General features: G+C 41.8%; 1 protein-coding gene across 1 annotated transcript; it reads left to right on the top strand.

The window, feature by feature from the left end:
* Positions 1-155: 155 nt before the first annotated feature.
* On the top strand, positions 156-24,538 carry DTL (denticleless E3 ubiquitin protein ligase homolog). The gene is made up of 15 exons (XM_067293093.1): positions 156-222; positions 313-438; positions 1,492-1,590; positions 1,924-1,985; positions 2,077-2,197; positions 2,870-2,935; positions 4,032-4,147; positions 4,932-5,005; positions 6,274-6,377; positions 7,353-7,457; positions 10,029-10,141; positions 14,431-14,520; positions 16,393-16,531; positions 20,599-21,458; positions 23,009-24,538. Exons 1-15 carry the CDS (start codon positions 177-179, stop codon positions 23,075-23,077), a joined length of 2,190 nt encoding a protein of 729 aa, XP_067149194.1. The 5' UTR covers positions 156-176; the 3' UTR covers positions 23,078-24,538.
* Positions 24,539-27,520: the final 2,982 nt, after the last annotated feature.

Below are 27,520 nucleotides of genomic sequence, written 5' to 3'. Positions count from 1 at the left end.
CCGCCGGAGGGGAGGGGTGGGAGCGGCCTCGCGGCGCCGCCCCTCCACGTCGCCCAATGAGGAGCGGCGGGCGGGGCGCGGCGGGCGCCGGCTGCCCAATGAGGGGGCGAGGCGCGTTTGGCGGGTCGGTTGGGTGGCGGGAGTTGGCGCCACGGGGCGCGCGCCGAGCGTTGGCCATGCTGTGCCGCTCGCTGCTCCGCCGCGCCTGGGCCGCGCCGCCCCGTGAGTCCCGCACCCGCTCCGCACCCGCCCCGTCCTGCGCGGCGGCCAGGCCGGTGCCGTTACAGTTACAGCCTCTTTGTCTCGCTGCAGGTCAGGCCGCGCCGTACCCCCTGCAGCACCTCCTGGACAGCTACCAGTGCCGGCGGGAAGATGACCACCTGTCCCACGGGGAAGTGGGGGTGCCCGTTCCTCCCTTCGGCTGCGCCTTTTCTGCAGGTAAAGCTGCTTCCGAAAGGCCCTTTTAGGGTCCGGGCTGGGGATACGGCGCACGCGTGTGCTGTAAGCATTTTTTTCCAAAGTTCTCATGACTTGGTTTCATGGTTTCTTGTTACCTCATTCATTCACACGTGCTTTCTTACATCCAGGACAAAACTAATTACGCGGTCAGTTATAACAGACAAACTTCTAGGCCGAAACACCTTGTAATTTTTTTCAGAAATTCATGAGATGAAGTGTTTTTCCATTGAAGTGAGCTGATAACAGTGCAATTGCATGTAGATGTGATATAAATCGGGCCATGGAATTCCTATATATCCTAATAGAAAGCATTCAGCTAAAGGACTAACTACAAAGCATTTATTTTAATGGCTTTCTATTTCTTTGTCCATGTCAAGGTTTGTCCTCTTGATATAGAGCTATGACAGTACTAGGCTAAAGATTTGAAAAACGAGGCTTTGTGCAAAATACATAAAAGCCAGAGTAGGATGAAGGATAGTGAGTGGCAGTCCAGGAGCAGGATGTATGCCACTAGATGTCCATTAGTGCTTCCCCATGATAGATGTCCATGTAGTATTTCCCCATGATAAATATGTGATGAATGAAGTAAGCATGGAAACTTAGGTCTTTGGCCTTTAGGTCAAAACTCTTTCATTTGCAGAACTAGTCTAGTACTGGTGTGAGCTTATCCCTTTCTCCGAGGCTGCTTCCTGCTTTTCCAACTCAGACCCATAGAAAGCACTGGGGGTTGTAGAAGTTGGGTAGTAATGATGTAAAACGGGAACTATCATAGCTACCAAAAGAGGCTGTTTTCTCAGAATCTAGTCTTTGAGCCATTGGATCTCCCATATATAGTAATTCCTGAATGGGATGTCTAGAAACGTTGTTTGACAATATCTCTGCGTTTTGAAAATGTGAACTAATGTGTAAATATTGTTTATTTCCTCCTCAATCTATTTGTTCTGTTAAAAGTGTTTGCAGCCCTTGATCAAGGGTGGAGGGATGGCCATGAATTATCTACTTAATACACAAATAAATTTCAATTTCTTTCAGCCCCGAATTTGGAGCATGTACTGGCAGTTGCAAATGAAGAAGGATTTGTTAGACTGTATGATACTGAAGCTCAATCTAGCAGCAAACTAATCTTTAAGGGTAAATATTATATAAAATATGATCTTCATTTGATATGACAAGTACATGATGTACTGGAATAAGAGAAAGCTTCTCCTAAGTTGTTTAAACATAAATATGGACCGTACTGACATCCTTTCATATCCTTTCATGAGTGTTGTTTACAGCGGTGTGAACGTGTTCTTAGATAAGCAGTACTAAGTGAATTGTTCTGTGCTGTTTTTCATGCCTAAGGCAAGCTGTTGACAAGTAACAAATTTTCTGATTTCAGTGTCTGATGCTCTTTTGCATTCTGCAAAATATCTTCACAGTGCAATGCACTGACCTCATCTTGGCTTTTCTTTTTCTTGTCAGAATGGCAGGCTCACTCAAATGCTGTCTTTGACCTTGCCTGGGTACCAGAGGAACACAGGATTGTAAGAAGTCTTTTGCCATCTAACTTTATTTTTATCACTTTAGCAACTTGCTGCAGAGAATGACTAAAGCTTTTTATTCTTTCCTTTGAAGGTCACTGCTTCAGGAGACCAAACAGCCAAGGTGTGGGATGTGAGAGCTGGGGAGCTTCTTGGCATATGCAAAGGTCACCAGTGTAGCCTCAAGTCAGTTGCTTTTTCTAAGTTTGAGAAAGGTAAATGTTGATATTTCCTGCTCCTCTGTTTTTCCCTCTTCTTTTTCCCTAACACATCAATACTTATGAGAGTAAAAAAAGAGCTTTAGAAAGCGATGGTCACAAATAGCACCGGCAGACTCTGAGCAGTGACCTAGTCAATGAAGTGAAACTAACTTGCTGGAACTTCTTTTAGGGATAGAAGGCATGTTCACTGTTAAGCTTTGCTGTTTTCTGGGGAAAATATATTATGATATTATATTTTTGCATATATTTATATAATACTGTATTTTTACAATTTGTCTTGGCTTTGAGGAAGTTAGAGTTACAGTAAAATTAGGATCTTAGGTGTCAGATGCTAGCAGGTGATCTGATGCTAGTATCTGCACATTTCTGATCTTGGACAAGTTTAAGACATGATATTGGAATCATTTAGTCCTTATTTACATACATTAGCATGTAAATACTCTTTTCACAGGCAGTTCTTTCTGCAGTAGTAGTAAGGAAAGACTAGGCAGAGTAAGGAAAGCAGTCAAAAAGTGTTACAGAAATCAGACCTTGATTCTGCATACCTGGGATTGGCATCCCAAGTTTGGGGGCAGAAGAGCCAGAGGCACATATGTGGCATTGTATTGGATTCAGTTAATTAAATTAACGCTTTTGGATGCTAATAGCTCTCTCCTTCTCTCTCAGCTGTCTTCTGTACTGGAGGCAGAGATGGAAACATCATGGTTTGGGATATCAGATGCAGCAAGAAAGGTAACTGAACTTTCAGATATGTACTGGAAGGGCTTAGTATCTTGTGTAAGAAGTAATACTCAAATGTACTTGTTGGATTGAAGCTTTTGCCACTTTGTAACAGTTTCAGATTTGCCGCATGCATGGTGTCCTTAGAATACACTGTATATCAGTAAGGAGATGTGAGGAGCACAAAATATATCCTTGGGTAGGACATCACTGAGATAGATTGGATGGGTGATAGTGATTAGTGCAGAGCCATCTGGAGGGATGAAGTGAAGTTGGGAAGTCTTTAGCCAGAGCAGGAAGGAGGGCAGAAAGCACAGGAGCAGAGGAGCTTGTGACTCCTGGGAGCAATCGAATGTATTGTGGGAATACCTGCTGAGCGCAGGGTGAGCTGGAGGGCTCCTTCTGCTCCGCTTTCTGTTTCCTGGAGAAGGTCTTTCTTTTCCTTCCCAGGTCATGCCCTTAAATTTCTTCTTGGTTCCCTGGTCTGTCTCCAGCAGTTTCCTGGCATGTGCTGCCAGAATATGTCTCGCAGTTTCATCTCTCTTGGGTTCTCTAGCTCTTGACCCAGCAAGTGAGGGAAAAGGGAGGCTGCACCTGGTGGAAGTGGAAGGTACAGGGGAAAAAAAGAAAATTCACTATCTTCTATGACAAAGCTTGTAAAGCATTCAGAGTTTTATAAAGTGAGGAGTACAGGACAAAAGAAAAAGAAAAATTTCCTCATAGAAAATGAGGAAATAGAGTGGAAAAACACTGGAAACCTTCCTGTGAGTACAGTTCTGCTCTGGATGAAATCTGCTGAATGCTCCTAATCAGGATGCATGCTGAAGACTGCAGGGCAGTGATTTCCAAAGGCAGTTTGGCTGTACCAGTTTTAGCTTCAGTGGCCAAGTTACACTGACTGCTGCAAATTTCTGTAGCATATGCTCCTGTTTTATATTGTGTTCATCTCATCAGTATCATATGTAACTAACAATTTTTGTTTTCAGAATGCATTAATGATATTTAAAGGTCAGTCTCAACCATTTCTTAGGAAGTTTTCCAAGCTGCTGTCTGTTTAATAAAATGATGGTAAGATCATGTTGGCATGGAAGTTATTGATTTCTTTCAGATGGATTTTATAGACAGGTGAATCAAATTGGTGGAGCACACAATGTGATTGACAAGCAGACTCCTTCAAAAACAAAGAAGAAGAGACAGAACCTGAGAGGACTTGCTCCCTTAGTGGTAGGTATCTAGGAGACAAATAAAATGTTGGCCTCTGTTTGGAGGACAATGTTATGCATACTAGTCTTCCTAAGAAGTTGCAAGAAACATCTAACTTAAATATGGTAAATGCTTCAATTTATCTTTGTAGAGGCATATTTTTGTGTCATGGTCACCTGTTATAGCTAACTTTAGACACTGTTTAATTGTCTAACAACCCCCATAATTGAAAGCCATCACTGTGCGAATGCCATATGAAAATACACCCTTTTTTCCAGAGAAGAGGGATGGCCAGCATTCCTTTTTGGGGGGGAGGGAGTGTTCTAATTTTTTCTTTCATTTTGACCGTACAAATGTCTGCCTCATTGGAGTAAGATCTGGGTTTATTTAATCTATTAAGCTTTGTGATGAAGGCAGCTCTGGATAATAATTGGCAGCTCTGGTTATTGTCAGCAACTGAAGGGTATAATCCTAAGGTTCTATTCAAACACTTGCCATTCAGTGGCAATTTCACTGGTGGAGAGGTTTGAAGGACTGGTGTGTCATGAATGGCATCTGATATTCCAGCTTCTCCTGCCCGTAGTGACCAGCTTGCTGGAGAACGTGAAACTTATTCTGACAGTAGAGAAAAACCAAGAGGATTAAGCTGGTTCTAAAGCAAAACTCAAGCTGGCCTATGGCCAAGAGGAGTGTAGATTGTCTCTGGCTGAGAGGAGGTTTCCTCAGTATTCACTTGGCCTTGAACTAAGCAGCAAGATCTTGCTGACCTTGAAAGAAAACAAACAGCTCTTTCTTTTCCTTTAAGGACTTCCAGCAGAGTGTAACTGTGGTGCTGCTTCAGGATGAACACACTCTTATTTCTGCAGGAGCTGTTGATGGGTAAGGAGGGAGAATGCATGCTTTTCTGTGCTGTTCTGCATGTTCTTTGTAGCAATTGGGAACACAGTCCTCTGGCTCAAATTAGTCTTCTGGGTATTTCTGGTTTGCAATACGTTGCTTTTAAGCATTGCAGGTGACATTGACTGCTCAATTCAAATCCCAGAGCCCCTAAAAGCCATACTTAGGCCCTGATACTCTGGTGTACAGGTACATGAGATGCCCTCTGTGACTTTTTTTGCAGGAAAGTCAGCTCTATCTGACAATTAAAAAGAATTTTAACAGTACCGATGATAACATTGCTTCTAGGTAAGCTCTTTTCTAGAATAGACAGAAAAAGTTGTACAGCTTAGAAATAGATGGGTCCCCAAGGTACGGGGAAGCAATGGCACAAAGAAGTTAGGAGATTTTTCTAAGATCACACAGTGACCCACAAAGCTACAGTTGCTATGAGGTACCTATGTAGAATCAGCAGAGCTATGCTGCCAGCTTGCATTACCTTAGCTGAATGCTGCTTTTCTTTCTTACTGGAGCTTGCAGCACTGGGACAAATTGTGCTTATGTGGTAGAAGTTCATTTGAGTGTCTTAGCTATGGGGCAGAAGGAGAACAGTTCTTATCATCTCTGTCTATTCTTATAGGTCTATTGGACAACAAGTAAACAAACTATTGTTAGTGAGCTGTTTTGGGACATTAGTGGATGGTTGGTGCCTGGATATGTGTAGGTGTGCTTGGAAAAACGTTGTCTTGAGTCACAAAGGATGCATTCTTTTAGGTGCCAGATCTGTTGTAGCATCTTGGAGCTCAAGCAAACTGCATCACTGATTAACATGGAGATTATCCACTCAGGTCTTGATTCTTCAGCAGGCTCCATGTGGTCAAAGCCTTTCTGAGGCCAATATGATTATGACTTCTCTGCCTACAACTCATGATGGAGGCTCGCTCCTGGAGGGCAAGAAAAACATTGAAGCAATTGTCAGGAGTACAAAGGCATCTTTGCCATTTCCTTTTTTACCTGAGAAAAGTTGACTTGCAGGGTTATGTTGTATCTTATGTTAGTTACAAAAGACAATGCTGCCTCCTTATTCATTCCCAGCAGAGCAATTGTTTTGCTTTCAGCATGTCTCTGGTCTAGTTTTGCTCACTTGTGCTCCTTATCACTGGACACTTCTCAGCAATGAGCAATCTGTCTTTCTGTATTTTTTTAGAAGGCTCTACCACCATTGCAAAGCAGATTTAGAAGCTGAAGACACTTGTACTTTTATATTTCAGTGTGATCAAAGTATGGGACTTGCGCAGGAACTACGCCACTTATCGTCAGGATCCAGTGCCATTCAAGTCTTTTTGCTACCCTGGGACCAGTACTCGCAAACTTGGTAAGTTATTGGATGATGCATTTGCCAAAGTGCAACTTGAATCCGAGAATTACTGAGAACCCTATCTCTTATATTTATAGCCAATTGTATATCAGATTGACAGATTCAGCAGGATTTTTTCATTGCCAGTACCAAATTTTCAAGTTGAATACTGCAAGTGTTCCATTTCTGCATCATTGTAGCAATGATTAAAAAAAAAACTTCTATAGGCTTCAACAGTATATTTTCAGAAATGGAGCTGAGGGAATAATAGAGCTCTGTAGGTAGCATTTAACTAATGGTTTTGGTGCATGAGTTGAAATCAGACTGAACTCCTTTGCAAAGAGAACAGAATGGGCTGGGTTTTATCAGTGTAGTCTTTGAAAGCTGAGTAATACTTAAAGCTGTTTGTTACCATAAACCATAGTGTTCTTGTTTGTGCTGCTCTATACTTCTTTGTATCTTAACTCCTTACAATGCTGTGATCAACTACAGTAATTCCAGATGTCTTGTCTAATCAACTATCTTGATGTAATGATTGGTATCACACTCAGGAAGATGAGGGAAATCCTCTAGGAGCTGGCTATGAAATAACTTACTGGCAGGGAAAGATTCTTCTAAATCCTAAATCACTAAAAAATTAGAGAATGGCTTATTTTACTGAAGTATGAGGGTTTCTATTTATTTTAATCTGTTTCTACAATTGGATATTCCTGTTATGCATTTGTAACTACCAAATAACTGCTTGCCTGCTGTCAAGGTGAAAATTCTCTCCAAACCTCAGCCTGAATTGCCATAAGAAAATGTAGATATTGATCTAGAAACTTTCCTTCTCCAGCAACAGCTCTGTCAAACAAACAAACGCTCCCAATGACAATCTCTCTTATGTGATAGAAATTCTTTCCAAATTTCCCTCTCTAAGGATTCCTTTGAATGTTTCCCAAAATGTTTTTTATGGAGTTATTTCTTATAAAGAACTTCTGACTTTGTCTTTAGGATATTCTAGTCTGGTTTTGGATTCCACTGGCGCTAATCTGTTTGCTAACTGCACAGATGACAGTATCTACATGTTCAATATGACAAGTTTAAGGACCACTCCAGGTAAGAATGATATCTGTGGAAATAACTGCAAAAAAGAGTGCCACATACAGCAAGGTTACTAAACTCATCCACAAAACCAGGCATCTATAAAATCTAGCGGCAGGGAGCCTCGAATAGTGTTGCATGGATACAGACCTCTGCTTCAAATCTGATCTTGATCAGTAATGAAAAAAACATTTTATGAACTGCAGGTGATTTGTTGGTATAGGTATAAAGAGCTTAGTCTCAGCCTTGAGCGCTCATATCGTGCAAACCAGCATTGTAATTGCCACTTCTTGGAAGCCTGATTAGCAGTTCTCTTAGGCAGGCCAAAGACGAGGACTGTCATCACCTTATAGACTGATAATTGGCAGTGCTAACAAACACATCATGGAGAGTAACAAGACAACTTTCTCCTTTGCAGTGGCTTGCAGGGACAGCTTGAAGACATAAGAAACCTATTCCATTCTCATGAGTCTAAAACTATCTGGGAGAAAAGGCATCTGTTACAAGAGCTGTTCATATTTAGCAGTAAGCCACACAAGTAAAAGTAATAGCATAAGAACACATATAAGTGCAGATACTGGTTCACCTAGATTGAGGCTAACAATAGTTTGCGTATTGCTTCCAGTTATCTTGTTAGGAATGGTTAGCATCCAGCTGTTTTAAATCTGAACCGAGTTTGAATCATCCCCTTACTGACAGTCTCTGATTTTTCAAGCTCTATTAGGTGTGAATTCATGTAAAGTTGTCAGCTGGTATGTTGTATTCATATATTTTAAGATATCGCCCTCTTCAATTTAGCTTCTATAGCAGATTTCTGGGAAAAAGCATCTTCAGCATATTGTGGCATCTTCAGCTTTTTAGATTCCTTCAGTTTTGCATCTGTGACCTTTACATTGACAAGATGGGTCGCAAACTTTGATGGACTAAGCTTCTTTGTCATGGGCCAATGGATGCTTCTCAGAAAGCAGCAAATCTTATTAGATGCATTCCAGTCAGACAGACATATGATTTAGTTTCCACTGCCTTTTCTTAGTCTTTCAGTTAATTGAAATTAAATGAACAATGCACCCTTCTGTATGCTCTTCAGGAAGACAGTCCGGTGGGAATGCTTCCAAAGCTGAGAAGTGGTGCAAATGTTAAATATTAATAGATCAATTGTTGGTTTTAACCCTGGGTGTCACTGCTGAGCTGTGGAAGTATTCTCACTGGGCTGTGCCCCTAGAAGAATGGGTTCTCTCCAAAGCACAGGACACTCAGCCATCTCCCTCTTGCCTTAGTTTTTGCCTTGTATGTAACGGATAAAATCTGGAGAGAAATCCTGATTCACCCAGCCGGATTAAAAATGTGTGAATTTTCAGAATGGTTGTGGGAACGGTGTGCTGTTCCTCCCACAGAGGGCAGCACCAACCTTTGGGTTGGGTGTGAGTGGCTGGGGAACATGCTGGGCCTCTTTCCTCAATCGCAGCTACTCTTGTCTAATATTGAGACAGCTTTAGTTTGAAGGAGAATGTGAGGAAATCATTCTGTAATAGGATTTGCCTGTAGGCCTCTCTTAGGAGGATACTCACTGCTCTGTAACTACTGCATTGAAAGAGCTGCAGGTAAAAATCAAAGGGTCTTTTGGAGTCTGGCAACTTTTCAAAAAATGCCAAAGGCAACCGTGTGGTCTCTGCTCTGAAAGTCACCTTCCTTGCCAAAAACACTACGGAAAAGGGATTGGAAACCCTCCAACCATCTACTAAACTGCTGCTTTCTTGCTGCAGTGTCTTGGATCCTGCAATGTTTGTGGTGTCAACACTTCCAAGCTTCTTATGCCAGGGCTGGTAGACGGGAAAGTCAGTCACACGTGGTGCTAAATTGGGAAACTTGCCCTTTCTACCCTGATAAGAAGCCTGGATGTAGTGCGGCCAAGTGCTCTAGATCCACGTTCAGCTCCTGTGTTGGCTGTTGGTGCTTCCGGTTCTTGCAATAGGAAGAATGGCAGCTATTCAGGGTGATGGTTTCAAGGCTTTAACAGATCAGCCGAAGCATCACTGAGACTTTAAAAATAGGCAATAGACAAGCGTAGCTGACATAGTATATGTTTTGTTAACGAAATAAAGGTGCTGGCAGCAGGAAAAAGCAGTAGCAAATGCCTTTGTTGCTTCAGTGGAAGGAGGCCCTAGCTATGTCTTCTGCGTGGCTATCCCTGTTAATTTAGCAGGAGTGGTTAATTTGGCAGGATTGTGGCTATGGGAAGAAGAGACAAGAAATCTTAACTAGTGTGCTGGGGTAGCCCAGATGATGTCTTGGCCTGGTCCTGATATGAATGAACGAAAATTTTAATAAAATGGCCCCTGATTACTAGTGCTATGGAGAGAACTGTTCCGGGAAACCTGCTTTGTAGCAGAAGCTACAAGGGCTCCTACTGAATATTACTTCTTGGTGGCTGGAGCTTCAAGCCCTAGAGCAAGGGAGCAGCATAACCACTTTTTCTAGAGGATATGTGGCCAGGCAGGAAAAGCCTGTAAGATCAGCCCTGCTTATGTAACCAACTCCACAGCTGTACATTAAGGGGTGCTTTTATTTTCTTTTTTTGTCTCGCAGTGGCAGTTTTCAGTGGACACCAGAATTCTACCTTTTACATCAAATCCAGTGTTAGCCCAGATGACCAGTTCCTGGTTAGTGGCTCCAGTGACTGCAACGCGTACATCTGGAAGGTGAGATGCTTGGGAGAAACCCACGTTTGCAGCCCCAGGCTGGCTGCCCACAACTGCTCTGTTCTTTCATTTCGTTTGCTTTTCATGTTCGCACAGGACACTCCCTGCCTCCCACTCCTACTTATCGCAGCATGGGGTTAGCTCCTGGCATGTTGTGCCCAGAGTGTGTTGCTGTCAAAGCTCGATGTAACTATTTAATGTAAAACAGAGCTAACCTCCTGCCATCAATATGTCTCTCATCACTGCTGCTTATTGCAAGTTGCTGATCTTAATCTGGTTTTAATGGGCATTAAAATTCTCTTTCAATCCTGTTGATTCAGCCAGCTATGACAAGTAGACAGTTTTTGGTTCATATTTAGCAGTGGAGCGCACTAGCAAAAACCTAACAGTTTAATTGTCTTAAAGGGCACTCTTTTTTTTTTTCCTCCCCTTTTTTCCAGCTCTTGCTTCAGACATAGCTTTTTCTCATGCTTAATTTACAGTAGTTAAACCCTTTGTATTACAGCAAGGGCTCAGTCAGAGCCTTCAGCAAAATTCCAAAGCACTGTCTGACAGCTGAGAGGCTTAGTCACTTGGCATCTTGGCATCTTGCACTGGGGTGTAGGAAATGCAAATGTCACAAAGTTAATAGCAGAGACCTCAGATTGAAACATGCTTTGAGTTCTGTTCTCCATAATTTACAGCCGTATGGGAACAGAGTGGACTTTATATCTGAAGAAAAATAGGTAGAAACATAGGTGACTGAGATGTTTTACAATTTTTAGGGAATGCTGACTTGCTTACGCCTTTCATGATGAGTTTGAAAGTAAAATACAAACCTCGGAGCAGAGGGCCACCCTCCTGTGGTTGTGGTTTGAGCACATAGTCTCTTTGATTCTGAGCTCACTGTTCTTGTAAGCAGCTAGATTGCTTACTCAGAAGTAGTATGAGTATAGCAGCATGGCTAGTCCTGTGTTAAAACAGGTGGTGTAATTTTAGCCTTCCTAATGTTCTGAGCTTGTTCAGCAAAAATACCTGTGAAAACTTGGGTTGTGCATCTTGCATTCACGTTTTGATATTTTCCTGGAACACAGACTTGCTATCGCATGTGGGTGACAGATGTTGTTGCATATTTATTAAATAAATCATCCAATGATCATCTTTATTTTAATCCCATAGTCATGTTAGAAAGTGGGACTTTCAGTGGAACTCGATCTCATTTCAGATCTGTCTTATCCATAGACTCCTTAACTTGTTTAAATGTAGGCAGCTTTTACTGAGACTGAAATGTGTGCATCTCTTCCAGAGATGAGCACTTACTATGCTGTGAAAATATGTGGTTAGATATTTCATGAGCAGTTAACAGGTAATGTCGGAAAGAGCTTAATGAAAAGTGCTAGCTCTCCATATTTAGAGAGGAATGGAAGGCAGAGCAAAAATGTTGTCCACCTGATTATTTCTTTGAGGAAATTTGGCAGCAGTGCTAAGTTGCGTTTGGGTCAATACTTCCCAAGGAAAATCCTGAATGGACAGGAGTGCTGTTTCAGTCTGTTCCACATACAACATCACTTTCAGGCAATGAACATTCACTTTGCCTTGGTTTTTTTTTTTATTTTTTTTTTTATTACTAGTCTGATTAATGAACTGACTCTTGAACAACCCTAAGTTTATAAAAACCAGTGGGCAGAGAAGTTTCTCTCTACCAAAATGGTACATAGCTGGCATCCTCTGACTCCCTGAAAGTAGAAAATATCCCTTATAGATATGTGCTTCCATAGTTCCATTGGCCTTTGAATCCTCTGGTATGAGCTACTCCAAGGTGACTGTATTAAGTAACCCTTTGGTCTGTCCCAGTGTTGAGTTTTTTTGCTTCTGTATCATCTGATGCATAAAACTACGTGCACCATTTCATCCTGAATCTTGAAGATGGATACAACAGCTGTTTCAATGAGTAGGGCACCTGATAAAGCCTTATTTCCTAGGTTTTTCTACAGTTTCTCATTTATTAATAGCCCTAACCTCCCATCAATACCCTGTCAAATCAGGCAAAAAGGAGCATGAGCTGAGGCTAATCCTGACGTGTGCAGACTGGCCAACTGTCTTTGGCCAAACAGAATGGATGCTGCTGTAATTATGCCCACCTTACTCCATGGGAACATTGTCTTCACAGCCTCTCTTGTAAGCATGGAGCTGTTTCGAGATCACTGCCGTCTTTCAGGTGTGGACCTGCTGGCCAATTTCAGCCAAAAGTTGAAGTAGGTGGATGGGTCCCCTCATTGTAGAAAGCCTCGCTTTCTTAAGAAGCAAGGCTAAAACTGAGAGTTTCTGGACTCTAGCATTCCGGTGACATAAGGAAATGCAGACCTAGAAGTCTTGTAATTCTGTTTTTTCTAGCACTGAGGGAGAAAGACGCATTTTATTGACAATGTAGTCTGGCCTCTTTCTCCTTCAAATTCCAATGACTGCATCCTCCTTTTGTGCACAATAGTATAAATTAGGTGTAATTGGTTTAATTGACACTAGTGTACTGTAAAACCAGCATGAGTGTAGAATCTGGCCCAGCAAGTGTAATTCTCTTCCTTTGCTTTCCTATCAACAATCAATGGCCACTAGACTGCTATTGTGTCTATGTTATGTGTGTATAGCAAGACTGCTATTAAATGTAAATGAAGGTGTTCTCTGCACCAAGCTCTTCTGCAGTTTATTCCCTAAATAGGGATTTAGTTTCCATGGTATTGCATGTTTTGGCAGAGAAGGGAATACTCTGAACAAGGCATTTAGTAGATATTTAGTCAAGTGATTGCCTCTGCTATGCCAGGAAAAAGTGGCCTGTTATGATAAACCTGTTTATATCAGAACAACTTCAAGATTCGGAAGCTGGATATTCAGTTTTAGCTTTGCAGGCTGTTACAGGAGGGGATCCACAAGAGAAACTTGTGCGGAAACCCAAAGCCTTCCCTGTTGTCTTGCATCTTCCTTTGAAATCTATATTCCTTTTCCCACACAGTAAAGAATCTGTTCATTCACTTAGTCATGTATGCAAATCCTCCTCATAATGTCACATCAGTAATGGTGACTCATAGCTCCAGAAAGCTTTGCCTGCTGAAAGCATGCAAAACTTGGATGTAATCTGTTTGTGTGCATTTGTGTGTGTGTGTGTGTGTGTGTGTGTGTGTGTGTGTGTGTGTGTTTCTTCCTCAGGCCACCTAATGCTAGCTTCAGCTGTATCTCTCACTTATGTGAGCTGCAACTGAAGATTAATAATAATACTGTAGAATAGGAGAAAGCTTTTTATGAAGGGTATAAGAGAAATGGAGATCAGTTTAATGAACATGTGTGCTTTAGGGAGGTTTTTATGATCTCTTAAGAGGCTCTCTGCTCCAGTAGATTGGCTGGAAGAGGTGCTGCCACTTGGCAGCTACACAAATACCAATTCTAAAGCCAGTGAAGATTCATCTATTGGATTTTATTTATTTATTTATTTTTAATAAATCATTGAGACATTTGTAAAATAGCAGCAGAATATATTTGCCTGTTCTAATTCAAAGTAGGAGTTTCCCAAACTTTTAAGCATCTTACCTAGAACAGACAGGGTTACTTAGTGCAATAATATGCTCGCATAGTGTGTTGGGTTGACAACTCTCGAGGCCGAAGTCCTGTGTGCAGCAGGAATTAAACAAGTGCTTCCAGGCAAGTCAGTACATCTCAGTGCTGACCAGCTGCTTCACCTCTAGAAATGAAACACAAACTGATTCTTAGAGCTCAGTCAGTCATCACCTCAGAAAATCAGAAAAGATTGCCCATAGTCCTTGTTGTGAGGACACTTTATGGGTGAGGAAGAGTATTCAGATACTTCTGACAGTCCACGAAGTACTGAAATGAAACCATGGACTTGTACTATATGGACTACTGAACACCTGTCATGGAGTAGCTACCCTTACTAATGTCATCCCTATGAAATTAATTCCTACCTTGCTTTAAGACATTAAATCCTACAGAGAACATTGTTTTTCCACAACTACAAAGAGTACAGAAGCTGTGGTGATTTTTGGGAGTGTGACACCTCCCAAGATATCTTGTGCTGAAAAGAAGTTCTGTGAGTAAAGGAACAGGGATTTACAGCTGAGTTCTCCTCTCAGCTGTAATGGAATATGATGACAGGCTGAAAGCATTTGGCTTATCTATCTCATATAGAAAAGACAGAAAGTATTCATATGCTTCACAGGCGGACTGTGCAGTCCTTTTTTACTAATGTGTATTAGGCTGCATGTCTTCTGATTTTATACTTTTTTTCCTATGGAATTTTTAAGGTTTCTGAGCCCAGCCTTCTTCCATGGATACTACTTGGTCACTCTCAAGAAGTTACCTCTGTTGCTTGGTGTCCTTCAGACTTCACTAAGGTTTGTTTTCTAGAAAATTGTCTTTCCTGTGAAACAATATTTGTGACGTGACAACATCTGCTTTTCAAAATTTAAGTGGTGTTTATTTGGAAGGATGTTCTTAGTTAATAACTTCCCAAAATGTTCAGTTTTGGGGGCAGTAAACCAAACTCGTCATATGAATACAATATATCAAAACTTTTTTATTATTTTCAAATAATTTGGACTATTTGATAAGATCTAGCAAATTGTAAATGAACAAAGATGTCTCCTGATGAGAGCGTGTTACACTAACTCCAGGAGACAAAACTGTTTAGCTATTTCTTCAGGGCTTTCATAAGCCAACGGCTTGTTTTGTGGTTCCATGTTTATGTCTTCCTTACCTAGCTGACCATTGATACATGCGTCAGATTTGTACAGAGTGGCAAGCAGTTTCAAATCTCCTTTCAAGAACACATGTGGGTTCTTAAATTGTTATTTTTTTACTAAAGCTGAACTGTTCCTATGACAAATGTTTGTGTGTACACCCAAAAACCCATGGTGGAATTGTGTCAGTAATTATCCACTAAGTATCACTAAAAGGAAGAGAATTGTGGTAGGGAGCTGGGTAACATGGTCAGCCTAGCTCAGAATGAGAAATAACCCTGAAAAACCATAGTGTCCTAACCATAGCTAGAGTTTCTTTCACCCAACAGCATTAAGCAATTCAGCCACTTTCCCTAACTTTCATTATAGCACCAGGGCTTCAGAATAGCTTTGCAGTGCAGGAGACAGGAGTCTTGCAGACAAATGTAGGAAGAATTGTTCTAGTTGTAAGGGTGTGCAAGAATCTGTGAACTATCATTTTTAGATTAAATCTGTGGTATGTGTAGCCCAGCATCCTGATCATGATGGCTTGGAAATGCAGACCAACATAGCCTTTGAAATCTTTGTCAACACAGGTAAGAAACAGTTAGCTATCGTACAAATTCTGAAGCATGGAGACAAGTGAAAATGATAATGTTAAGAAAAGATGGGGATCTACTTGGAGTGATTTGAGAGGCAAAGTTGCTTTCTGTAGGAACAATATCGGTGTCATGGGGTCAGAGTAGAGACATTTTCCCATCCAGATTACTATGAACTTTGGCCACAGCATTTCTTTTTTGTTGCTGCTGATTCCCAAGTGAGTCACTAGACAATTGGTCCAAAGAGAGCCATAAAAGTGTGGGATGGACAGGTTCTGTTGCTTCTCTGAAATAGATGGCGTAGATCATTTTGGAATGCAAGAAACCAAGGCTGGAATCTAGACTAATGTTTCTAGCAGAGTTGATTTTTCTCTGCCAGATACTGCTAACATCAGAGTCTGTAGAGGTAGTGCTCAAGGCTAGTGCAACAGCCTTCCAATGTCACCTTTTCAGTGTGTTGCAAATGTTTGTCCCCAAGCAGAAAAGGTCCTGAATGACAGACGCAGCCCTAGATGCAGGTGCAGAAATGTCCCAAGTTGTTTTCAGTTTCTTGGAACATGTACAGTGGGGCATGACTGGATGGCTTTTTTGTCTGAATGGTTGAAATTTCAAAATATGCATTGGCCCTCCCTGAGCAGACTGTCATCTGTCACAGAGCTATGCTAACGCAAATGGTTACTAGTGGCTGAAACTTTTCTAGCAGGAAAACGTAAAGGCTTTTTGCCTGTGAGGCAGCCTTGCTCCTTTAAAATCAGTACACTCTGATACACTAAAGAAATAGGGTTGTGTTGTTTTGTTTGTTTTATGGGCAAATCCTGTACCCCCTCATCCAGGGTTTCACCCTGCATTCATATTGGCACGGTGTGTCAAGTGTAGCTGTTCTAGTTCAGTTGGCCTGTGAACCACTGGATGTGGCCTGGTTGCTTCAACAAACTAATTTATACTGTAGATTGCAACGTGCTCTGATGACAACACTGTGAGGATTTGGCGCTTACGACGTTGTGCTGAGGAGGAGAAGGCAGCATTCAGCAAAGTCAACTTGGTAGGCTGGGTCACTCAGAAGCAACCAGAAGAACAAGGTGGAGTAGGTATGGACCCTGGGGTATCTTGCTCTAAATTTTGGGTGTTCTTTGTACCAGCAGAAGCCTTCTGCCTGTCTTAGTCTTCAATTTTTTTCATATTAGTGAATAATTTGTATAACCAGCCAGATACTTCTACTGGTAAGTACTTCTACCACCAACTAGAGGAGCTAGCTGAAATATCTTACAGCTATGCTGAAGTCTCCATGACCAGACTGCATGGCAAATATTTATTAACACAGCTTATTGGGCAGCCAGATCTTCACTGGGCACCAGCAGGGTAATTGATAATTGATCAGGCAAAGCAGATGTCGTGCCTGCATGGACTTCTTTAACTGGCAGAGCTGGAACACAGAATCACAGGCTTCAGAACTGAGTCCTTGCAACTCCAAATAAAAAGGATTTGGTTATTAACTATTAGCAACACTTTTTTTTTTTATTTTTTATCACATAGTAGCTGAGAGCAGGAAGGTCATATGCTTCTTTGAATTTGATGTTTTACCTAGTAAAGGGCTAGAGGCACATATACAGCCCTGGAACTTTGAATTGTTTCCTCCTGCCCAGCAGATGAATTCTCCACAGTATTCTTTGCTACTGCTATTGAGTGTCACATTTCTTTCTTAGCTTCATACGGTCAGAGGTACTGACTGTGCTGTACCAATGGCACTCAGGGAAAAGACTTAAAAAATGCCCATAGCCAATCACCATGTGTATAATATGTTCCAAAAGTAATCAATAACATTCATCCATTCACCTGTTAAAACTAGTTAATAAATACCATACACTTCCAGAAAGCCCAGGAGATCAGATAAACTATGCAGCATACTTCCAAAACTAGTAGATGTGGGCTCTATCACTCTCAAGAATATCTAAGTTTGGTCTAGATCATTCTGATATATACATATAAAGATTTCCCAGCAGGAAAAATCTGTTCAGGATATATAGTGTTGCCTCAGTTCTGAACTGCTGCTCCTCTGCAGAAGAGAAGGTAGCCTCTGGACAGTAGTGCAAACCAAAAGAAAGGAGCCTTGCATCACAGCATTATTTTTAACTTGTCTGAAACTTGCATTGTGTTATGTTAGTGCAGGTGAATGGAATCCCCAAAAGTGAGATAAGATGAGCTTCTCTGTATAGTAGCTCTGAAACTAAGTATACTAAGTATACAATAGCTCTGCAGCAGCTGTTGATGTGACTTCCTGTGTTCCACCTATCTTTTCAAGCCACTCTCCAAATGAATTTCACCTTGGCTAACACAAATACAGGCTGAAGGTCTCCCAGTCCCACTAATGGGATAACATTGCATCTAACCTTTTGCTGGTGAGTAACATTCTTGCAGGAAGCTTGCAGGACAATAGGAGGGAGAGTGCCAGGTCTGCTCCATAGCTGGGAAATTGTGTGTGTGCATACGCTCTGCTTCAGAGAAGCCTGAGAAATCACTGTGTACTATTTTCAGCAAAAGAGAAGTAAGCCTAAATCTAGTCTAGAAGCCCAAAACCTAAAGTAGTTTGTACACTGAACTTTACAAGCCAGCCTTAGCAATTATACTAGAAAAATATCTTTTTTCTCCTTGTTCTTGCTGCATTAGAGCAACACAGGAGGGAAGAGGAAGTACACAGACCTTGCAAACGCAACGGCAGGCTTCCTGCTGACCTTGGCTCTTGAACACAAAGCACGTGCTGTTAGAATGTACAAGTTATCTGCAGAGACTGATTCAGAGCTGGCAAGCTGAGTACTATTTCAGACCTGCTGGAATGAGATCTAGGTAGTTTCCCACCCATTTATATGGCACAAATTGTGAGACTGAGGCTGTGTATTGACTGTTGACCTATATCATGAAGTGTGGCAAGCACAGTTTCCTTTTCTTTGGAAACTGCTTTTGTGGTTTCACTAAGTTGCACTACTTTCTCTATATTTTTGTGTAACCAAATTTCTGGAGCTGGCCTGTATCAGAAAAATTCATGACTCTTAAATCTGGAGGTTCATAATGTCACTCTAGAAAACTTACAGCAGAAGGGAGAGAAGGCAGGAAACATCTGAAATACCTGCTTTGGTGTTATGTAGGTGGACTACAGGTATTTACAGTATTCATTGCAAAGATGCTTGTGCATCCTAAATGGAATGGCAACATATGTCAAAACTGCTTGGATCTAGCTTAGCAGAAGCCTGAACAATGCATGCAATCTTACAGAAAAGTCTGATCTTTATGTTCTGTTTCCCAGGCTTCAGGGTGCAGTTGGTTTGCTTTTCATCATGGCATCCATCCAACCCTCCAAGACAGCTTTTTTCCTCCCCTGCCCGCCCGTTATCTGGTGACTCCACAGTGCAACTTTCAGACTGTGGCAGGATTGAGAATGCTCCTGTCCAGCTACTCATGCCATATTTCTGCTGTATGAATTTGCAGATGGTCATTAGGGATTGAGAGCTGCTGAGCTTGCTAGCTTTCTTCTGCCTCTAAGAGCTTAAATTTTTAAGTGCAACTAATTCTCCAGCTGAGATATTGTCTTGTAAGTGCTCATTAAAGTAAAGATTAGGAGAACCAATCTTGGCAGTGACGTTCTCTGCAACCAGATTGAAGCAAGTTGTTATGAAATAGCACATTTCTTCAGGAAAGGGGCCTTTAACTCTACTCTGGGCTTCAAAGTGATTTGTAGTGGGATCCATTAATGTGGGATCCTACTCAGTTTGCTGTGATGCACCAGTACTAATATGTATGTATATATTATTGTAGTAAAAGGAAGGACTGAAAGGAGATTAGTGTGGTATGTAATCAGGGTCGTGTAGGTGGTCACTCAACAGGTTACTTGAGAGAGTCTGGCATTCCAGAGAAATGGCAGGGCATTCCCACTATGCTTCTCACTGTCCTTATGAGGCACTTTACAGTATAACAGCTAATGCTGAGAATTAGGAGTTCTGATTAAGCCCCTGCTATACAGAAAACGTTTAGAGCCCTTGTGCTCAGCAGTAGAAATGTGTAAGGTAGCTAATGTGCTATCCTGTTCAACTGCATCACCTCAAGTTAGGTGAATAGAAAGCAGGCATTAAACAGACCCACTAATGTATTCTCTGCTGGAGGGTGATAGGGATTAAAACCCCTCTAATATTGCTGAGGACCAAGATGTTTGCTACCCATGATTCCCAGTGTTACTGTCGAGGTCCTACTGCCCCACTTGCAAACCTACCTATGACTACTTTGTTTCATGTTTTAAGAGGCTCAGCTCCTGTTTTAAAAGCAAGGGCTTTTACACAGTAGCTAGTGAGCTCTAAAGCCATTGTGACATATTTGTCTTGGAATCATTTGTTTTAGAGAAATAACTTAGCACAGTGAAAGATTTTATTTTCTTTAGAATTTAAGTCCTTGTGCAGGAGGTGAAGAATTTCTCACATTTGTCTAGGTGTGGTAAATAACTGGCTAATATCTTTGTACTAATACAGCATTGCAGAAAATTCTCTAGCAAAAGGGCAATAGGATGAAAGCATGTCCTTTCCTGTTCTTTTTATCTTAAAATATACAACTGTTAACACCTGACTAGGAGCATTATTCATATAGTAGGGCATTCTCGTATAAGGCTTCCTCAGTGTACAATTAGCTATGGGACCTGCTTACAATACCTTTGTCCCTCAACTCAGTTATGAAACCACTAAAAGATTTTAGTACAGTTAGGAACCTAATCTTGTCCTCAGGCAGCTTCTCAAAAGAGCTATCTGGACTAAGCCATTGCAAAGCTTCCAGCAGGGCTAGATAAACTTAGAAGATTCAAGACCTATTTTGTCTATCCATAAGTCCCTTGGCTGTAGTTCATGTAAGCAGTGCTAGTTACAGGAGGGATAGAAGTCAGACATCAAGTAAGCATTCTGTTTTATACTTACCAATATGATACAGTATTTTAAATAGGACTTGTGTTAGTTTAACTGAAATTAAAAGGATTTATGCAATTTGTAACTCAAAAGGGTATGTCTGAGAAGTGGGGTCAGTGCTAAATTCAGAATCTCCTACCTGGAAGGAGTATTTATAAAAGGGCTGTCTTTAGTCTGCTGTTCTGTGTTCCTCGTTAGACTACCTATTTCTCCTCTCGCAGGTCTGCCAACCAGCCCGCAGAGTACTCCTGCCAAGGTCTTCACAGTGGGCAACCCATGTATTTCCTCGCCACGTCCAGCTGCCTGTGCTCCCAGTTATTCTGGAGACCTTCCTCTTTCTACAAACACTCCAACAGGCTCTCTCAAAACCCAAATGGCCACAACCTGTACACCAGCAAAGCAGAGCAGAGCCAGCCCATGCACTTCTCCCAAACTGATACCTTCCTCCAAAATGTCCATTAAACATTGGGTTATTAGGACTCCGGGCTCTTCTTCTCCAGACGTGGGGAAAAAGGCTCCTTCTCCTAGGAAAGCCCTGGCAGAAGTCACACAAGGTCTCTTGGAGACAGCTTGCACTCCTAAAGCAGCGCACTCGCGGTTTGAAAAGCGTGCCAAAAGAAGGCTTGATTGCAGCAAGGAAGATGATGTGGGGCAGAAGTGTCTACAGACCTGTAGCTGCGTGACTGAACTGGACCATGTGGCTAAGAAATCCAAGTTAAATTTATGTCATTTGGCTGCAGGCCAAAAAGCTTGTGATGAAAGTTCTCTAAGTCTTGCTGAGTTGGATAAAGACCGTGAAGGCTCTAGCCACAGCCCAAAAGAGCCTTCTTTTCCTGAAAGCCCTATTAATCCATCAGGAGTTCAAACTCCCCCTCTTTTCAGATCTCCTTGCAGGAAAGGGGCTGACGTAGTAGATAAAGAAAATAGTTCACCTGAAAGAAAAAACTGGCTGTCTGCTCTGGGAGAGAAGCTAAGGACTGGCAAAGCTGGCATCCGGAATGCACCAAACAGCCCCCCATCATCTTGTAATCCCAGTGCAAAACGACAAGAGGCGGCAGCAGTGGCCACTTCACCGAAAGCTGTAAGTAGAACAGTTAGTCATGGTGGTAATGAAAGAGGTTATTGCTAGTTACCACTCTCTCCTTGTTGCGCACGTTTAGTTCTCTCCTACTCAGGCATTTCAAGAATTATCTGATCCATTTGATTACGACAAAAAAAAAAAAAGAGAGATGATTTCTGGCCTAAATAAGCCCCAATACTGGTCTAACAAACACACTAATGCTTTCATCTACTAATCCCCCCCATACAGGAAGAGAATTTTCAGAACCGTTTGGTCCCTCATTTGAAAGGGACTTAAAGCACATAGGATATAAGATAATCCTTGCAGTCCCTAGTTGGGTGTTCTAAGGATGTAGCCATCACCTGAAATAAAACTTTGCTCCAAGAAGCGTAATAATGACAGCACCTTTCCTGGCAGATGTACTGTTTATATGTGTTCACCATCATATCTGCCTATTTATGTTCCTGCAAAGTCACTTCAGCATTGGAAGAAAGAGCTAAATTTTATTCTAGTCCACGTAGCAAAAGAATTTGTTATCCGTGTTAAAACTGTGGGGCTAAATTCTGCCTTCGATTCCTTCTGTTGAAAACTAATAGAAAATGAAGGCATTGCAGAAGAGTCAGAGGGCAGGATGTGACCTACATAATCCTACTTTTGATGCATGAGAAGCTCATCCTAGGATCTGAAAGTTAAGCTTATAAAGCAGTTAAAAAGTTGGCATGGGAGATTGAGGGTTTAACCTGCAAACTGAGATATGATGATTACGTGTTCAAAACAAACTCATCTGTTCTGTGAAACTGGACTCCAAATCCTACAGTGTCTATAACTTAGATTCTTATTTCAGTAAATCTTATGTAAATTTTCAATCATCAAATTTTAGTTGTTCTCGCAATTGAGTATCTGATGCTAGAAGTTGTTGCCATGACTAAGGGTTATTTTGGTAAAATATCTCCTGCTTTACCTGATTTCATCTCTTTCAGCACTTCTGTCAGATGTGAAGTGGGCAAGCCACCACTCCTTACCTTTAAGTCATGCATAGGATTTGAGCTCTTAGTATTGTGGTTGGACCAAGAAATCTTGGTAATAATAAACCTAGAACTGCTTGTGCTTGATACTGTACATGTTTAAACAGAAGACAAAAAAGATTTGCCCTGGAGAGAGATTACTATGGAAGAATTCTCTCTCCACCCACTATGCTTTAGCTCAAATCTCAGGATGCTCGTGGCCAGTGTTGCATGCAAAGCCTGATAAGGTGCTTAGAGTGCCACCAAGACTCATTGATCTATTATATCTTGGAAACCTGCAGCTCTATTGTGTGCTGTAGACAAGCTCAAACCACAGCAAGAGTGCTTCTCCTAGGGCAGTAAGGCAGCCCCAGGTTTTAGCCAATGTTTCCTGTAGCTACTAAGCTTCTTATCTGTAAGACAAACAGATTATAGCAAAGAACCTCTCATTTAGAGTCTTATCTGAGGGACTAAACAAACTGGAGCAATGATGGAGGGGAGACTTTAAGACTCCTGCAGCATTTGAAGTGTTAATCTTGAAAGGTTTCTTCATATTGTTTTTTCTAGGCTGTAACCACTTCAGTTTCCATGAGGAAGATCTGCACATACTTCCACAGAAAGCCACAGAATGACTAAAGCAGGGTGCAGCAGTTGTACCTGGTGGATGTTGACACTGTGGTATCAAGACCAGATTTAGCAACACTGACAGAGCAATGCATTGGGATTACTCAGCTTGTTGTCAGACCTTTATAAACATGGATTTTTATTCTCCTGTTTTTTAAACCTGTTAACACTTGAAATCAGCTGAGCATGGAACACTTACCATGAGTGTCCATAAGCATTGTGTCTCTTAGTGAGTTCAGATGATGGATTTTTCAATACAGTTTCTCTTTTATAAAGAAAGCTGAGTATTGTTCATGTGGCGACTGCTGAATTCCAAAGGCAGGAGCATATTTGCTGTGCATTGTTGACAGGCATGCACAGCTTGTCAGTTCGTGTTACTAATCTGCTATTGAAATGCTCTCTTAAGAATCCTGCGGAAAGCCTGTGCACCCTCTTGAAGAGCATGTGTCAGAATGGCTGTGGAGAAGCTCTTACCGGGGGTAGACCTGAGCTGAGCCACTTTGTGCTGAGTGGTATTTCTACAGCTGTTCCTCTAGCACAGCAATGACTCTGATTTTGGCAGGAAAGTTATAAATGTGGCTTCCTGTAAACGTAAAAGACTTCTAAATGCCCTGCGTATCTGTCTCCATCTGATGGCACAGCTGGTGATTATAGGAGACAAAGTACAGTCAAGTATGTGATGCCTGTACTCCTCTTGCCATCCCCTTCCCTCTCAGTCTGAAAACTTCTGTATTTACAGGCTTAGCTGACTTTTGGGCCATCAGCACTACAGCTGTTAAGGCTGTCAACCTGTCATCTCTTTGAAATAAAGTAGTGGCAAGGTGTGTTACAAAGGGTTGGTTTAATCCATCCCAAATGGGCATTCCATAACAGATGGTTGCTCAGTGACCTCTCACAGATGCAGCCTGTAGCAAAGGTGCTAATAACTGCCTATAGAATAATTTCATAACACTTTTATAAACAGCATTTATAAAATAATAGTTTGTAAGTTTGGGGGGCACTTGACATTTTAGAAAGCACTTGCCAGTTTACATATTAATAATAAATGCTTTGCCATCTGTAAGTCATCATTGATGCTAATAGAAAAAGGTCACTAACTTAAATGAGATCACAGTCCTGCTGGCTAATGATACTAACTCCTAAGTCATTGGTTTCCATAGGAGTAGCTAATAGAAGATCCACATCTTAGATTGGAGCATTTAGTCTTGCTTCTGGTATAACGGTTCCTATGAACTTCTTAAAAAACAATCTCTGAATCTCTATAAAGTCTTCATACTGCAAAAGTATTGACGTAATTGAAGGGAATATAATCCAACTAATTCATGTTTTCTGTCTGCAAATTTCACACCTATTCTTCAGTGCCATTGAGTAGTATGGTACCTGAAAGGGATCAGAGGAAAACATTTTGCTTTATATTTTATTTTATTTTGTGGACTGTATTTTGCAAGGAAATAAATGACATGGGAGAAACTGGCTTTTGTGAAAGCTCTCTTACAGCTGTAAAGCAAAAATAAGTATATAGTGTGTTTTTAAAAAAAGTGGTTGTCATCAAATTGCAGCTTTTGGCCAGAGCTAAGGTATGAATAGGAACAAGAGCAACTTTCAGACGGACTTAATTCTGTCTTAATTGTAATTAATCGGAGCAATTGTGTATGGTTCAAAATGCTTTGCTTACAGCCTGTTTTCCCTGCAGGATTCTTCCATTCCAGTTTGTAAATAGCAGATTGCAGAGTAAGGAGATCTGGACGCTCTTGAAGTACCTGAGAGTCTGGTCAGCAATTTTGAAAGCAATAGGGTTTCATGATCCTCCATATCTTTTGCAATATTTTCCTCCTCCAGATATGTCCCACACGCAAACCATTATCTTCTGTATCTTGTAAATGATCATCTATGGTGATAAACATTAAGGGGTGAGCACTTGGATTAATCATCTTGCATGGGACTATGAGACTCTTCCTTCTTTTAAAGGGTATTTGTTTAGTGGAACAGCCTGTTTCATGGACCACCAGCCATAACTTCTTTCCTCTTAAGCTGAACTCAACTTGTCTGAGAGTCTAAAAAAGAAACTGAAACTTATATCCTATGGCCAAGCACCTTGGTCTTACAAAATCATGATCGCAGAAGCATAGAGAAAGAGTCACTGATAGGAATCCTACATTAAGTGGTTTAAGATAGCAAGTGCTGTCTTTACCTGAGATACTTGCTGAACTAAGCATCAGGACTTACGCCCTCAAGTACCTCTTGTTCTGAGCCAGCAGGCTGTATTTCTGAACTATTTTCTAAAGGATTGCCAAAAACTCTACTTCATGTTTTATAATCAAATGAAGCCTTTTGAGATATTGTTCCCAAGCCCTCTCTCTCTCTGCATATGTAGATGCCACTTTATGCATCTTGCTGGGTTTTCCATGCAGACGCTGCTGCTGCAGATGTCTCTGCCCTCAGTGTCTGCCTTCTAATTGTCACTTGGAGACCTGCTTGTGTATGTGTGTGTGCGCGTGCATGTGCATGCACATGCATCTCTAGGGCTGAGGCACCTGGAAGAGCAAGGATCCAGGACCAGCTACTGGATTCGCTGTGTGTGCAAGGCCAGTTGCTGGATGGATCCATAGTGTGCATATATGTGTGTGTGTGTGTGTGTGTGTCCCCGAGCGAGGTAAACCCCAGTTTATTGTTCTATTCTTGTTCCCGCAGGAGGTGTTAAGTATCTAAAAAATAGACTAATAATAGTCAGATGATCTCCCTGCTCCATAGGACTGTAAAGGCAGATACACCGTATGTTGCAGCGATAGCAAAGTAGGCCTGTGTTGACCAGAGTTTTGGCAAATATTGGCAGAATGTATTACTGAATTATTCAGTGTCACCATTATTTTTATTCTGCTAATTTTCTTGGATTTACTGAGGGAGGAAAGGAGAGTGTATGCAGTGAGATTAGAGAGTTGATTGGATTCGTTAAAGCAGCATGTGACAGAAATAAATCAAACAAGCCCTGATTTGCTTGAGTAGACTTTGATTTGGTGTAGGTAGCTGATAGCAAGGTGGTAAGTGAAAGTTAGAAGTGTAGCATTGTAGGAAACCGGTTGCTTGTACACAGGCAATTTTAAGAAGTGAGACTGGGGTAACAAAGAGAAAACTGACATTTGCAGAAGTAGGCAAGGAAAAAAAAATAATCCACCTAAGGATAAAACTAAAAGAACAAAGTATATTGCATAAGAGATACAATTAACAGGAGAAACTAAATTTCACACGCGTGTTACTTGCTTAAAAGAAAGAGTAGCAATTGGGAGGCCCACATGCTGCCTTTGTGTCAGCCTCCTGTCTAGATCCTGTAGTTTTTTCCTCCGTGAAATGGGGTGCTTGTCCATGCTTGCCCATTCTTTCAGATTAAGATAGAATATGAGTTTAAAGGCAGTTCCTGATCCTTTTGCATACTGGCACCCATATTCCAGAATAAGGAGTGCCTGGTCTGGTTTAACCTCATCTGCTTTCGGAAAGCAGTCGGTTTTGACAAAGGATTAAGATGAACCAGAATAAGGCTTCCTTGTTTCAGCATAAGCCTGTCTTTTCACAGAGTTATTCAGAAACAGTTATTCTGAAGTAACAGTTCTTCTGTAACTCCGTACGTAGGCGATCCTTAAAGAAAGTGATGCAAGACTGTTAGGTGAGCAGTATTATATAAAAGCAGTGCGTATTTTCAAGCGAGAAGGCAGCAGGAAAACTTTTCTGTGTGACAATTCCCTAATTTTCTTGTTCTGGCATCTCAAGCCGCGTCAGCTGGAAAACAGCGGCAAGGCGAGCAGCTCAAGCGGTGCACAGCAGCAGCAGCAGCAGCAGCACACTGGTTTGGCTGTTAACGTGCTGCTGCCACGGGAAGGTTAAGGCCCTCCTCTTGGCGCCTCGTGGCGAAGCCCTCGCCTCGCTGCTGATCGAGCAGGACTCGCTCGCTCGCTCGCTTCCGGGCATGCATGATGTCGTGTTCCACTTTCCCGTCGCACTCAGGCCCACGGCGGGTATCTCCTTCGGCTCCCACTTGCCCGGCCCCGGGCGCTCGCTCAGCCGGTGCCGGTGTCCCCTACCGAACAAGGTGTATGTAGCCTCCTTATAATGTTTTTTGCCTGGGAAGCAGAGAAGAGTGAGGTTTAAAAATAATATTGTGAGCTTAATGCTGCTAAGCAGAGCTTGCTCGATCGCAGATGGAGCTGTAACTCCCTGCTTAGTCCCAGCACAAGTGAGCTGAGGACGAAAGTCCTTCATTGCTCTTATGCAAAGAGACAATTTCGGTGGCAGCTGAGGGCAGCATTAGTATTCATGTCTTGGCTGCTCTGGCAGCAAGGCGGCTAACTTGATATCAACTGTGGCACAATGACTGGGTTTTATGGAGCTTGTTTTAATATATATCACAAGTAGCCGACCGAGTGGCTCTTTTTCCCCATTTCCTTGGGGTATCTACTCTTCTCT

This window comes from Apteryx mantelli, chromosome 3 (genome assembly GCF_036417845.1).
Source record: "Apteryx mantelli isolate bAptMan1 chromosome 3, bAptMan1.hap1, whole genome shotgun sequence".
Classification (NCBI taxonomy): domain Eukaryota; kingdom Metazoa; phylum Chordata; class Aves; order Apterygiformes; family Apterygidae; genus Apteryx; species Apteryx mantelli.
The sequence above is the reverse complement of the archived record's forward strand: the minus strand, read 5'-3'. Positions and strand labels throughout refer to the sequence as shown.

Excerpts from the sequence above, each read along its gene's own strand:
- DTL (XM_067293093.1), top strand. The coding sequence starts at position 177 with ATGCTGTGCCGCTCGCTGCTCCGCCGCGCCTGGGCCGCGCCGCCCC. Across the intron at positions 223-312 it reads CGCCTGGGCCGCGCCGCCCC|GTCAGGCCGCGCCGTACCCC; the intron begins GTGAGTCCCGCA and ends GTCTCGCTGCAG. Across the intron at positions 1,591-1,923 it reads CAGCAAACTAATCTTTAAGG|AATGGCAGGCTCACTCAAAT; the intron begins GTAAATATTATA and ends TTTTCTTGTCAG.